General features: G+C 38.3%; 1 protein-coding gene across 1 annotated transcript; it reads right to left on the bottom strand.

Annotated features, from left to right (window-relative positions):
- Positions 1-238: 238 nt before the first annotated feature.
- atp6v0a2b (ATPase H+ transporting V0 subunit a2b) lies at positions 239-12,481 on the bottom strand. The gene is made up of 20 exons (XM_039803344.1): positions 11,911-12,481; positions 11,432-11,510; positions 10,834-10,931; positions 10,454-10,591; positions 10,193-10,290; positions 9,593-9,719; positions 8,283-8,365; positions 8,101-8,194; positions 6,644-6,856; positions 5,590-5,740; positions 4,977-5,116; positions 4,720-4,877; positions 4,427-4,517; positions 3,674-3,792; positions 3,373-3,583; positions 3,118-3,237; positions 2,871-2,990; positions 2,640-2,757; positions 1,554-1,725; positions 239-1,447 (listed from the first exon to the last, which is right to left on the bottom strand). The coding sequence occupies exons 1-20, from the start codon at positions 12,025-12,027 to the stop codon at positions 1,345-1,347; spliced, it is 2,550 nt and encodes an 849-aa protein (XP_039659278.1). The 5' UTR covers positions 12,028-12,481; the 3' UTR covers positions 239-1,344.
- Between the last annotated feature and the right edge of the window lie 628 nt (positions 12,482-13,109).

Below are 13,109 nucleotides of genomic sequence, written 5' to 3'. Positions count from 1 at the left end.
AGGTCATGACTTTCAAAAATGTGACAGTACCTTACCCTTGTCTAAGTATCCAACCCATAGAAATAACATTTTATTTCTAGGATCTAACCATTGGCAAATTGTGGTGCCAGTGAATAATCTCAATATTGCAACAATAACAATTAAGTCTCCTTCCCTTTGCAAAAATCCCAATAGCAATTCCCTACAATACTAACAACGTCCTAATTAGCAAATACTTCTAATGCCTGATATTACAACATCATTCAATGTTCTCCTAATAAAATTTAATACAGCCTGGCCACCGTGTTGAATATGGACATAGGCTCTTTCAAAGTAAGGGTTCTTGCATAGCAGAGCTGATACAACAAATGTGTGGAATGTTAAATTGTACAGTAAGTGTGAGACGCACAGGCAACTCTGTGAATGCATGAAGTAAAAATCGTACCCCATTAACATTCATCTTTATTATGATACATTTTAAAATATAATAAATTAAAAAATAATTCTGTAAAAGTATATACATTAGTCATCACACACCTGCCCGGGCACTTCAATACTGACAAGTCATCCTTTGCAGTAATTTTGGTACCACAAAGTAAGAACACAAGGGAAACTGAAGAATGATATTTGGTTGTACTTTCATAAGGCAGTCAGTGCAACAAAAAGTTGATCAAGAACTATGTAACTGAAAGTTGGCTCACTACCCAGTGTATGAAAACCAGATCTGCCAAAACAGAAACAAAGTGAACAAAGTAAAAAATAACTGCATTAATGTACACAACTGTGCCAAAAGTTATGACACAAATAATTAGATGAGAAGAAATGGGTGAAAACAGACATGAATAAATAAGGATAATGTTATAATGTAATGTTATTTAATGTTATTTAATGAGCAAATCCCATGAAAAGACCAAAACCAGCAATACATTTATCATAATAAGTGTTGGCTGTGTCACCTAACCTTGGGGCCATTTATTTGCTTATTACTGTAGTGTTAAATTATCTCATACTAAAATTCTATCTCTCTTTTAACTATTTATTCCAATTTTGGCGGATGTGGTTTTTCATACAAGTGCAGTAAAGCAAACTGATCTTAGTACAGAACACCCTGTTACATAAATTTGCAATAAGAAAACATTCCTCAACAGTACACTCGGTACCGTCTGTGTTCTTGAAACTGTCGGGAGGGCAGGGTTTTCAGTGTGTGAAGCTAACCAAAGAATTTAATTACATTACATTTTTAAAAGACAACAAGAAAAATCTAAATCCCCTGAGGACTTCTCTGGAACATGTCTTTATAAGCATGGGAACCTGGTGGCTTTTTTGGCTCAATTTACCACCTAACAGTATTACCAGATAGTCCCTTCACAGTAAGCCATCATGCTCAAAGCTGGAGGGCAGCAGAGAGAAGGAAAAGGGGCAAAACTTGACTCCAGTCCCACTGTAGAATTTATTCTGAAACTCCACCCTGAGGAAGAAACAAGCAGCTTCTATGAATATAGAACATTGAGATAATCCCAAGCACATTGGTCCCATGAATGACACAAGTATTTGCTCATTGTTATCAGTCTTACCAGTGCAGCCGCAGGGCATGAAGGAATGCAGACAGTCCCTCCATTACTAGGAGGATGGACACAGTGAGAACGGCAAACAGGCCAAACACAGGCACCAGGAAAAAAACCCCGAGACTGGTGTCCATTCGTAGTCCTACTCGCATTACCATGGTCCAGAGCACCTCGGATAGCTCTGTGAAAGCAGAGAAAAGCATGTGCACCATCCATTTAGGGAATTACAACAAACAGAGACTAAGCATATTTGGGCTAATCTCAGGCCTGTCATTGGTCTACATTTGTTGACTCCTATTAATGTCCCCAATGTCAATTATGTCATTACCAAGGTTGCAAAATGGTTTGAACGGGTTTGGCATCATTGTTAAAAGACTTTGGGGTTACATTTGTTCTGAAGGATTGATCAACTTCAGGACAACCTTGAGTATTAGTTTTATATGCAAGTCATGCCGGTAATCTCACTGGATACGACATATTACGACACTTCCGTCACGGCTCAATTATAATTGGAAGTCATATTAACAGTAAGGCTACAGCGCACACACAAGATGACATACCATATATTAGTGATAATAACTGGCTGTTTGGTTCTGCCTTCGTAAGGCATCCCTGTAATCAATTGTTCCTTTAATTATAATTTGTTATGCAAAATGAGTTAAGGCATCCCTGTAATCAATTGTTCCTTTAATTATAACTTGTTATGCAAAACGAATTAATATCAGTTTAATAAACTATAAAATACTGTGGATCAGCTCATTTCACAATGTTCTCACGTTGGGTGAAAATGTGCTTTAATTGAGGATTTGTCTCCTTGCGGTGTAGCAAAAAATAAAAAACTGAAAATAATTTCCTTACCCAACCAAATGTTTACATCAATTCTTACAGGTTGAAAATTTAGAGAACTACTGTATACATATAACGTGAGCAAATGCAGGAATTGACCAAAAAAAAAAAAGGGGCCACAACCCTATTATTATTATTTTTTGACTATGCCTGAGTCCTATTGGAATGTATAAAATAATGTAACAACAGGTAAATAATGGAATTGTTGAGGAAATGTATTTTGGGAGGGTTTCAAACCATCATACTCACGGGCATGTGCCAGGCTCAGAGCCCAGAGCCTTAGGTAGGAGGCTGTGTTGGAGACGCAACCCAGGCAATACTCTATAGTGTGGATGGCCTGATGAAGGAACTCATCTGCAAAGTCAAACTATCACAACAAAACAAAAGTCAAATTCACTGTCCGAAACCAGAAACAAATAACAATGGTTGCTTATAAGAAAGTTTAAGATGAATGGGTAACTATCCAGTTGATTTGCTGACCTCCTCTGTCTGGCGCTCCCCGCTGGTGGAGAGATCACTGTGACTGCTGCCCTCCTCCATATCATTTGCCCTCATCAGGTAGAGCTCCTCTTCACTGTTACGCCGCACACGCTCATAACCCTTAGAACAAACAGAGAAACTACTTCAATTTGTATATTTTACAGTCCGAGAACAAATATTTTGAAACATACAGTATTTCAGACAGTATGCAAACCTTCCCAGTCAGACATGAAGTTCAAACTCTCACCCTGTACATTCCTAGGCGGTGGCTTCCATTGTGTAACCAATAAAGGTAGACAGGTTTCCCAAGGAGTAAGACCGGCACAGAGAGAACAGCAATGACCACCAAAAATACCTGCAGGCCAGTCTGGAAGAAGCGAAACAATATTGCATTACATTGTTAAGATCAGTCTCAGTGTATTTTAAACAACTTTAGACTTAATCCTTTTAGTAAGAACAGGGACATAAGTTACAGGGTTGGAGCTTTATATTAGCTTCTCACCTGTCCCGGGTAGAGGGGCTGCACTCCATCACCCTGCATGAGGAACATGTTAATGAAGTGGATGAGGATGCTTGGAGCCAGTCTGGAGTCCTTAGCAGTGAAGACCAGCCACTTGTAGAATATCATGAACACCAGGTAGCCAAACAGACACAGCAGGAACAGGAGCTCAGGGAGAAATACCAGGTATAGGCTGTGCTTCTTCCTAAAGTGCCTATTTTTGTTGAAAAAAAATAAGGCAGGCTATTAAAACTATAACATGTCAAATTAAGGCTATTAAAAAAAGGTCAATTAAACTACTTACAAGTGATTATAAGTGCTCAGGATGACCCCAAAGCTCATGTGTATGACGCCCAATATCACTGACATCTTCATCTTATAGGAGTTCAGAAATGTAAGGCGGTTGGATGCCAAGTTCCAAATCTGTGCAACACAAAGACATATATAGCATTATACAATGGGTAGTATTATACAAAGCTAACCATGTTTTGTTCATTGCTTCAGCCATGTAACGATGGCATAATTGTTCCTGCAGGGATCTAATAATGTTATTTCGACACAACTGATTCAATAACTTCCACACAATGTGCGTCTCTGTGCGAGTTACATTACCGCTAATCAAGCAAATAACCTACTGTTTTTAATACTGGTGCACTGATCCAATTTACTGTATCAGCAGATGACTGCTCCACATTAATGGCTGTTTACTAGTCTGTGTTGTTAATATACTAATATAATAATATTTGAACATTGTGATATGAAAGTCTCGAATCTCATAGATAAGAACTTTTAATTACACACATAGAAGTTTATCTTTTGTTCAACACAGTGATTAATAAAGATTTTAAAATGCACTGCATCTAATCGTTAATTGGTATTAGCCAAGATCCTGAGTTTGGGGAATCAAAAATGAGGAGAGAAAAAAGGTCCTGTGCTTTTTAGTAATACATTATGACTGGAGTATAATGTAGGCTCTTTAAAACCACCAAAAAGATGAGAAGCAATAAGAAAAATCCATGCATTCATGATGACTAGTCCTTTAATATTCACAACTCACCGGGTCAATTCCCAGAGGGTACGGTCCTTTGAAAACTCCCGTAACATTTGGATCCAGAGCGAGAAAACGATTCCCACGGATATCAGCATCCCTGTTAGGCACAAAACCACCAGTGTGTGTTAAATGTAGGTCATTAGGAAACAACCGTCATCTTATCTTTTTATCTTCAAACAGGTTCCCAAATAGGTTGTTCATACCATTTCTTAACAGTAAAGAAAATACGTTTGAACTTCTGGGCCTCCTAAGCTGCTTTTACTGTTACAATGAAGTCCTTCTTGTCATGAAGTACTCACTTCCACACTTTGGCATCGAACATGGCCTTCACACTCCATCCTGAACCAAAGATGTTAAGGGACTTTGAGAAACAGTCGTTATATATCAGGCCAGTGTAGATGGAGAACAGGCCCATCATCAGGATGATATAACGCCCCTCAAAGAATGTGTTCCAGATCTGCACATACGCATCAAATCCAAATCATTATTCTTCAGACCCACTGTATGCCACACAAATGAGTATTCGGTAACCAATTGCTTTAGAGTACTCGCTCACCTCATTCCTGGTGTTTTTAAGTTTGCGGTTGTTCTCGTACAGTACCATCCAGAGAGCAAACAGAGCCATGATAACTCCATGACCCAGATCCCCAAACATCACAGCAAACAGGAACGGGAAAGTGATGATGGTGAAAGGAGCTACAAATTATAAGGAGAAAAAAAAAAAAGATGTATATACTGTATCACTTCTAAAGATAAAATATTAAGGACATAGAGACAACAGGATATTACAATTAAGTAATAGCTAGACAAGGCACAAAAACAACAAAACAAAATGACTGTTGATTGACAAGTAAGCATAAGTTGAAACAGAAAAATATACAATACAAATCTGAAGTAAAACCAGGAACGTTAAATGATATATAAAGTGACTATAGAAAGACATAAGAGCAGCAGTTATAATGGTGGCATAGAAATGAATGGATATATGGGTGGCATGTTCAGTTCAGGATTACATTTGGATTACATTATGCATGCGTTATCACAGGAGGGAGAATAAAAAGGATCTTAATCTTTTGTTTTTCTTCAAAGGCTGTTGCGCAACACATTCATGTTGCTGTCACATCGTTGAAAAAAAAGAAAATCACAGAACGACAAAGGATGCCACTCACCAGGGTTAACCTCTCTGTAACTGCCAACTCCATAGGCGTCCACGATGTTCTGGAAGCCAGAGGTAAATTTGTTGGTCCTTATCAGGGTGGGGGGAGTGTCGTTGGTGGGGATACGATTGACAAAGGAAGGGACTGTCGCTCCGCTTTTTCTCTGAAATATCAATGTCAAATCAAAATGTCAGCATGTTGTCTAGTAACTAATTTCACCACGTCTTATTATTACTGCAAAATAGGCAGCATGTACTAGGGCTGCACGATATGGGGAAAATGTGCGATAATGTTGTTGAATATCGCGATAACGATATTACTCGCGATATATAAATAAATATAAATCAGTTCTGCATTTCTGCTGCTGCTTTCAGTATTCTTCTACAATACAACAAATTGCTTGTTGAATTTAAAACAAATAAAAGTAAAATAATTGGACTTTAATGGACAAATTGAACATTACATTGAACATAAAAAGCACCACTAAAAAGAGTTACATTTTAAAGTGCAGTTTTCTTGTCATATTTTCTTTCAACGAACACAAAAAAAAAATCAGTTTTGTGTTGCGATATGTCACATCCTTTCGCAACGTGTATATTGCGCCAGCTGATATTGCGATGACAATAACAAAAAAAAATATATATATATATATATATATATATAGTGCAGCCCTAGCATGTACCCCAAAAAAGATGTAACAAGAAAAAGATAGAATGTGCCTTTGTGGTTTAACAGTTTTTAACATGATAAATAAACCTCTGAAGGAATAGTTATTCCTGTTAGTGCATCTTTGAATTTCTTTATCCCATATACACACACTCTGTCCTCATCAGCCTGCAATCTGAAAGAATAGTGGCCCTTCAGTACCCTCGCCCAAGTCATGCAAAATGTCTTTTTCTTTAACTGAACAGGAACCAAAATAACAACAATGCCTCATTCAGTACTTGCTTTTATGTTAACAATACTCCAAATCGTGAAGCAACGGCCCCGGTTAAATAAATAGAAAAAGAAAGCCTGCAGTGAAGCCAAAGTCGAACTAAAGCATCTCTATTTAGAGTTTCCTCACCGATCCTTCTTCTAGAGCCCTCCGCAGCATGGGAATATCATTGACAGGACACCACACCTCAGCAATCAGACACTTGTTAGTAACATCAAAGCTACACAGGTTCAGAATAAAGTAGATGGCCTTCATCTTCTTGACCTGGATAACCCAGGTGTAGACGGATTCTGAGGCCTTCATCAAGACCTGTTTCAGATAGTCATCTGTCCTATGAAGTACCTGCACACAACAAGCAATACATTGACATTTCTACGATTACGCATAGAACATTTACAGAGATTAATAAACATTCACACTTTAAACAAGAACCATTTTTGAGGATTTGAATAAGAAAGGCAAAGAGCAGACAGGAGAAACAATTAAAAAAAAAAGAGGAGGGGATGAAAAAAAAAAAGCATGCATGAAAGAGACACTTTCAGCTGAGGTCTCATGTTGATCATGTGCTACAGGGGGTGAGTGCAATTCTATTTTTCAGTCACAGTGGGTTAAAGCTACCAAATGATTCACTCAATTGACCCTACAGTATAACTGCCAGGACTGACACACAACAAGAGAAAATTGGGTTAATTAATTATAATAATTTGGAAAACAAATCAGCCATTTAATTGAGTTGTTTGACCATAAAAGACTGGTTCAAATGAAACCTCTTTACGGGGTGTACTGCGATTAATGGAATGAAATTGTTTTGGAAAATGTTGTACTCCTTGATCTGTAAACCCACCACCTAGACTGAGTAAACCCAACCCGATCTGCCGGCGATTTGATTTTGCCCTGCAGCTCAGGCTGGAAACCTGTACGTTTATCTATCCTGCTTCAGTTACACATTTGCGGGAACCAATAATAACTGGCTTATTCACCTGGCACGCTATTGGCGGGTTTAACACGATGACTATAGAGAAGCGACCAAGCAGCTTTTTGTTTACATTCAACATGACGGCCACCGAAACGCAGCAACCCGTCGCTGCCATTTTAAAAGATTTCAAAGGCAAGTTTTCTCTGAAAACAGAACAGAAACTTGCCCTGGAACAATTCCTACAAAAGAAGGATGTGTTTGCCTTACTACCGACCAGGTTTTTTTGTTGTATTTTACTATAGACCGGCTTTCGCTATGCCTCGCTCTGCAAAGTACGTCACCCGGATCGTTAGTCTGATTGGTTGAAGGACTATCCAATTGCGTACTGAGTCATCTGAACTATGCCCGTTGATCACGCCTCTTGTGAAGTAGAAAATACAGAGCAGACTCCCCAGACTAATGTTCATTCTTAAAAGACTGAGCTTGGTCTGGTGATAGCCAGACTACCCACCACCAGGAAGAAGAAAAAAAAACAAAAAAAAAACAGGAGAGCTTATATTTTAACAGATAGATAACAGCAAACACATTTACAAGTAAACCTTTAGTGAATGACAAACAGACACAGTGACTTTTTCCTGCCACTAATTAAACATCCACATAATTGACATACTGTATGCAGGTCCTGAATGCGAGTTCTTAGTCCTTCCACAACATCATTCCTCTCCTCATTGCTACTGGGATAGGGATACAAGTGACAGTGGTAACTGTGGAGGAAGAAAGTATGCTATTAACAACTCATTACTACTACTACTAAAGCAAAAACCATGAGACAAAGTATTGTGGAATAATTACCAGTCACAGATCTTCTTCACTTTCTGACCAATTTGGTCTCCCCAGTAAGAGATCAGGAACACCACACTTTTGGTAGGCTCACCCTGCAGATGGAGCATAAGAGGTAGTTTTATTATATATTGTCTATCAATAAGACCCAGATGTTCCATTAATAATAATAATAATAATAATAATTAAAAAAAAAGGAGTGGCATTTTGGGCGCATATGGTTTTCTGTTCATTTCATTCAAATTAACTGTAATATGTATTTTTTTGTGTTTATAAAATGAAGCCGTTCTTTTCCTAAACAAAATTGAAAAGTACTGGAGATTTAAAGTTCATTCTTGATCTTGGAAACAGCAGCTGAAAAGCACTGCTTTCTTTACGTGATTTTTGAAAAGCATGACTGGCGTCGTCGACACATCTTAACATTGCTTGTAAATGTTCCTGATTTTCCATCAGTGAAAGTATGTCCTGACATTCCACTAGTGATCAGTGGCAGCCCTGCATGCCTGCCTTCTGGTCAAGCAGAATAAATGGATAAGTGGATTGGTGCTGTCCCTCTATGTGAACAGACAAGATCACAGCACTCGTTGTTTATGACAACAGCAAAAAGGACGAGAACAGACTTCACAGCTTCACCGGTGTCTTTATCAATTGCACATTATTTAACATTTACCATTTCAGGATTTTCCTTCCTTTTTGTCATTTGCAGTTCTTTAAAATACCCTGTCATCTCCACTATTTCTTAACAAACTATACGGTTGCAACACTACACAAACAAAAGGAAGTGACAATTATATATTTTAGCAATATTTAACACAATGCACCGTGTAACATCAGGAACATATGTGTTTTCTATTGTGCTAAACTGCTGTTATAGAAAAATGTATAAAATGTTGAAAATACAAACTGTGTTGAATATTTCATATTTTACTATTATTCAAATTATATTGTCCAGAAGTAAAATACAGTTTCTTTGCAATGTCATGGCAATGAACACGGTACAAAACATGGTAAGGATTTATGTGTAATAGCTTATAAATCATTTCCATTGTACATCAATTTTGCCTACAAAAATGAAGGAAATAGAAAATATCAGTCCCACTAAAGTTCTTATCATGCGCGTGGAGACAGTAGTTCAGATCCAATCAAGTATTTCTCAGATGGAGCCCAAAGTGTGTTAAATAACCTAGTTTGTACCAGTATGTATTTTATGCAAATGTTTTTTTCTGTCTTCCCTGTTGATATTTTATTTCTCACTGTCATGCAGAGAAGACATACTGTAGCAAAAGTCAAATAATGGACAAAGTTAACGTTGAGAAACCTACCGTGTCAGGATCTTCCAAATACTCCTCGACCTCAGCGTAGCTGAGGATGGTGTAGCCTTTACACACTCTCCAAAGCATCCGCTCGAAGGCCTCGATCTTCGTCCTCTGAATAAGCCCAGAAATGAAACTGCAAGAGAATAAGGAGAACATTCACAAACAGCCTAACGCATGTGCTTACTAGAGCACACACACTTTTAAACAAGAGGTTGCAACTTTTGAACTTCCTGCCAGACTTCCTGTTTGTGTGTGTACTGTTTGTATAATGCGCATGTATGTCAAAAGACTAACGGGAGACAGAGAGGGCACAGAAAATGAGAATAAAATTGCAACTTGCTTCGTATTCAACCTTGTTCAAATGTGTAGCGACAGCAGCTGTGCAACCCATTTACTTTTTCCTCATATTATTGTGAATTGAAAATCACATGATATCACAATTTCATTTAAAAAATGTCATGACATTTGTGAAAACTGGTAAACCGTGACAAACCAAGTGCCTACTTTCAACTCTAAAATAAATCCAATTAAATAAATGAATCAAATTCCAAGTTGAAACGATAACAAACGTAATGCTGATATGGTTGGCAAAATCTCATCCCTCACCCCAGTTTGGCTCCTAGCCTCTGCATGCTGCTGTAGTCCATCATTGTGTCTTTTTCTAGGAAAGGAAACTCCTCATACTGTACTTGTAGGGGCTCTCGCTAAAAGTAAAGACACGATGCAAGGAAAGTAAAGAAGAGATTCAAAATCAAAGACCAGATTCTAATTGCCATATCGTGAAGAAAAAAAAAAAACTTTGCTGAGTAAACAAGATAAAAATGTGTGTGTAAAGAATCCAGCTACATGACAGAATGACACACTAACCTCCGACGTTCTCTGAACAAAGTTGCGGGTGGTGCGCAGCATGTGTGTGTACTCGGTCAGCTCCAGCAGATTCCTCTGCAGCTTCTCTTTATTCCTGGTGACTTCACCTAACTCCACTTCTAGCCTCTGCAGCTGTTCCTGTGAACACACACACAAGACACCAAATGATAATGGACATAAGAGCAATAATAATTATGATGGTAACACATACTAGAGCAGAACAATGTAAGATTCAGTGTTCTACATACAGTAGAGAAAGTACTTCACTACATTCATTTAGTTGCAGTGGCATTAACTCAACACTGATGTTTATGCTCTCCAGGAAAACTGCTCAAATCATATTAAATTCAAAAATGATTATACATAAGCAAGTAACTAACCATTATAGCCATGACGTGCTTGGGTAGAGGGGCCACTGGGTTAACGTCTCCTTCTGGCAGGGAAATATCTGCTTTCTTGACCTCTCTCAGAAGGTATCCTGTTAAAAATAAACAGCAATCTTTAAAAGGACACAAACATGTTTCAAAGCTTTGGATTTGAAGCAAAGTCTGACAGTGTGTTACTCTCTTCTCTTAATCTAATAATAATTTGAGAACGGCATTTCATTCAACAAAATCTACAACCATCTGACATGTCTCATGACTGTAGGGTCACTGGCTCTCAAATCAATGAGAAGGTTTTCTGTGGCTTCTTGTACTCCTGCTTTGCTTCTACAGTCCCACCACAGCCTGTCCTACAACTACAACTTAAACTCAATGAAGAGATTAGATAGCGTTATTGGCATACTGTATATTAAAGATCAATATATCCTCAAGACCCATCTCTTCACCACTGCCCATCCCTAGCACCACACCCCTCCCCTTTTCATCTGTGCCTGAATCTTGTTTGGTTTTGTTTGTCTTTATTATCTATACCTACCCTGTAAAGCGACTTTGAGTTCGTGAAAAGCGCTATATAAATTAAATGTATTATCCTTACCAAGGATCCTCTCCATCTCTTCACACTTTTTGATCTCATTGACATGTTTTCGTTGGAATGCGTTAACACTGGGATTGAGCTGAAACAGGTGCAAGAGACATATTCAGTCAAGACATGAATGATGAAGAATCATGAAACATACCAATATCTTCACGACAAACCACCATATACCATCATAGACAGTATGTATACCATACAGCAAGTACCTGTACGGGCCTCTTTAGAGCATCATTTTACAACAGCTGACCTATGGGATATCTACGACATCCTTTTGTAAGTTACAAGATACATGGCAATGTCCGCTTTCATATGAAGTAAAAGCTAATGACAAATGTTATAGAATCTCCGAGAAACACACAGGTAAAGTTAGATGTTTGTACTTTGTCGAGTACTTTAGTTGTTTGCAAACTTAGCAGTAACTTTCAAAGCGAGACATTACGATGTTTCAGGAGATCAAAATCGTTTTTTGGGGCACTTACGTCTCTGAACTCCACAAGCCCCAGTTCTCCAAGTTCATTGATGCAGTCGTATGCTGACCCAGACTGCAGAAACAGTTGGGCCAGACACATCTCTTCACCTCGGAGCAGAGAGCACATTTTGACAGTTCGCTCGGATATTTACCTGCTAACGTAAAGCCGACGTGCTAGTATTAGCAAGCTAACTACTGAGGTTTCTGTGAACTATAGCACTATAGCACTGCGATTAGTCAAGTTTTTCATGTTTTGGCTACGGTGATAATACAATAGCGTTATTTGATTTGCATGACGCTAACTTTAGATAGCTATCGCTACAACAGAGGCTGTTCCTGTTAACGTTAGCTAACGTTAATGAGCTAGCCCGGCGCGCTGTGTTGTTAATTCTTGGATGAAAAACTAGTTTGGTCAAAGTTGAATCTGAAATTGTGAGGCAACCCGGTATAAAGACCGCTGACGTTACATATCCAAAGATGCAGTCACGGCTCTTCTCATAGTTTGCGAAGTTTTTAGCAGACGTCCGCTGGCCATGTCCATAGTACTCCACGTCACTCCACACTGTTGAATACCGTCAACTTCCACAGCAGTGAATGTACCTTTGACCAATCACCACCACCCTCAGGAGTCTGCGCACTACACATTTACTGACAATCATTAACTGTCTGGTCTGAATATGTAAACCATAGACTATTAACAGTCAATAATATAAACACGTGCAGGGCACACTAAGTCCGTATGGCCCAGTAACTGTTCACTATAATCCTAAAACAAATAGGGAAAAAAGGTGTGTAAACCACTTGGCGCAAGTATCTGGAATAATTGAAATTAGTTAATGATTATCTCATGGGCGAGGGTATTTAGTGAATAATTATCTAATGGGCGATGGTATTTGTTAGTGGTTAGTGGTGTGCGATCCAATACCAAGTAAATACAGGGCCAGTATCACCGATACGATACCAATAATTTTTAATAATGAAGGTGGATTCATCATCAAAATGCTAAATCTGAAGGAATTTTCATGAGTGTTTTTGTGATTTTTCCTTTGGATTATTAATAAGTTAAAACCCAGGACAGAATTTTCATATGCTTGTATAAATTTGTTGTGTTAACACTGTATTTTACAGCCTTTTTTTTTTTTACAAATTATACAGCTTGCCCTTGTTTCATTTTTGGCCTGAAAATATAGCCACACAGCGCTCCTCTTC

The sequence above is a fragment of the Perca fluviatilis genome, chromosome 6 (genome assembly GCF_010015445.1).
Source record: "Perca fluviatilis chromosome 6, GENO_Pfluv_1.0, whole genome shotgun sequence".
NCBI classification, from domain to species: Eukaryota; Metazoa; Chordata; class Actinopteri; order Perciformes; family Percidae; genus Perca; species Perca fluviatilis.
The sequence above is the reverse complement of the archived record's forward strand: the minus strand, read 5'-3'. Positions and strand labels throughout refer to the sequence as shown.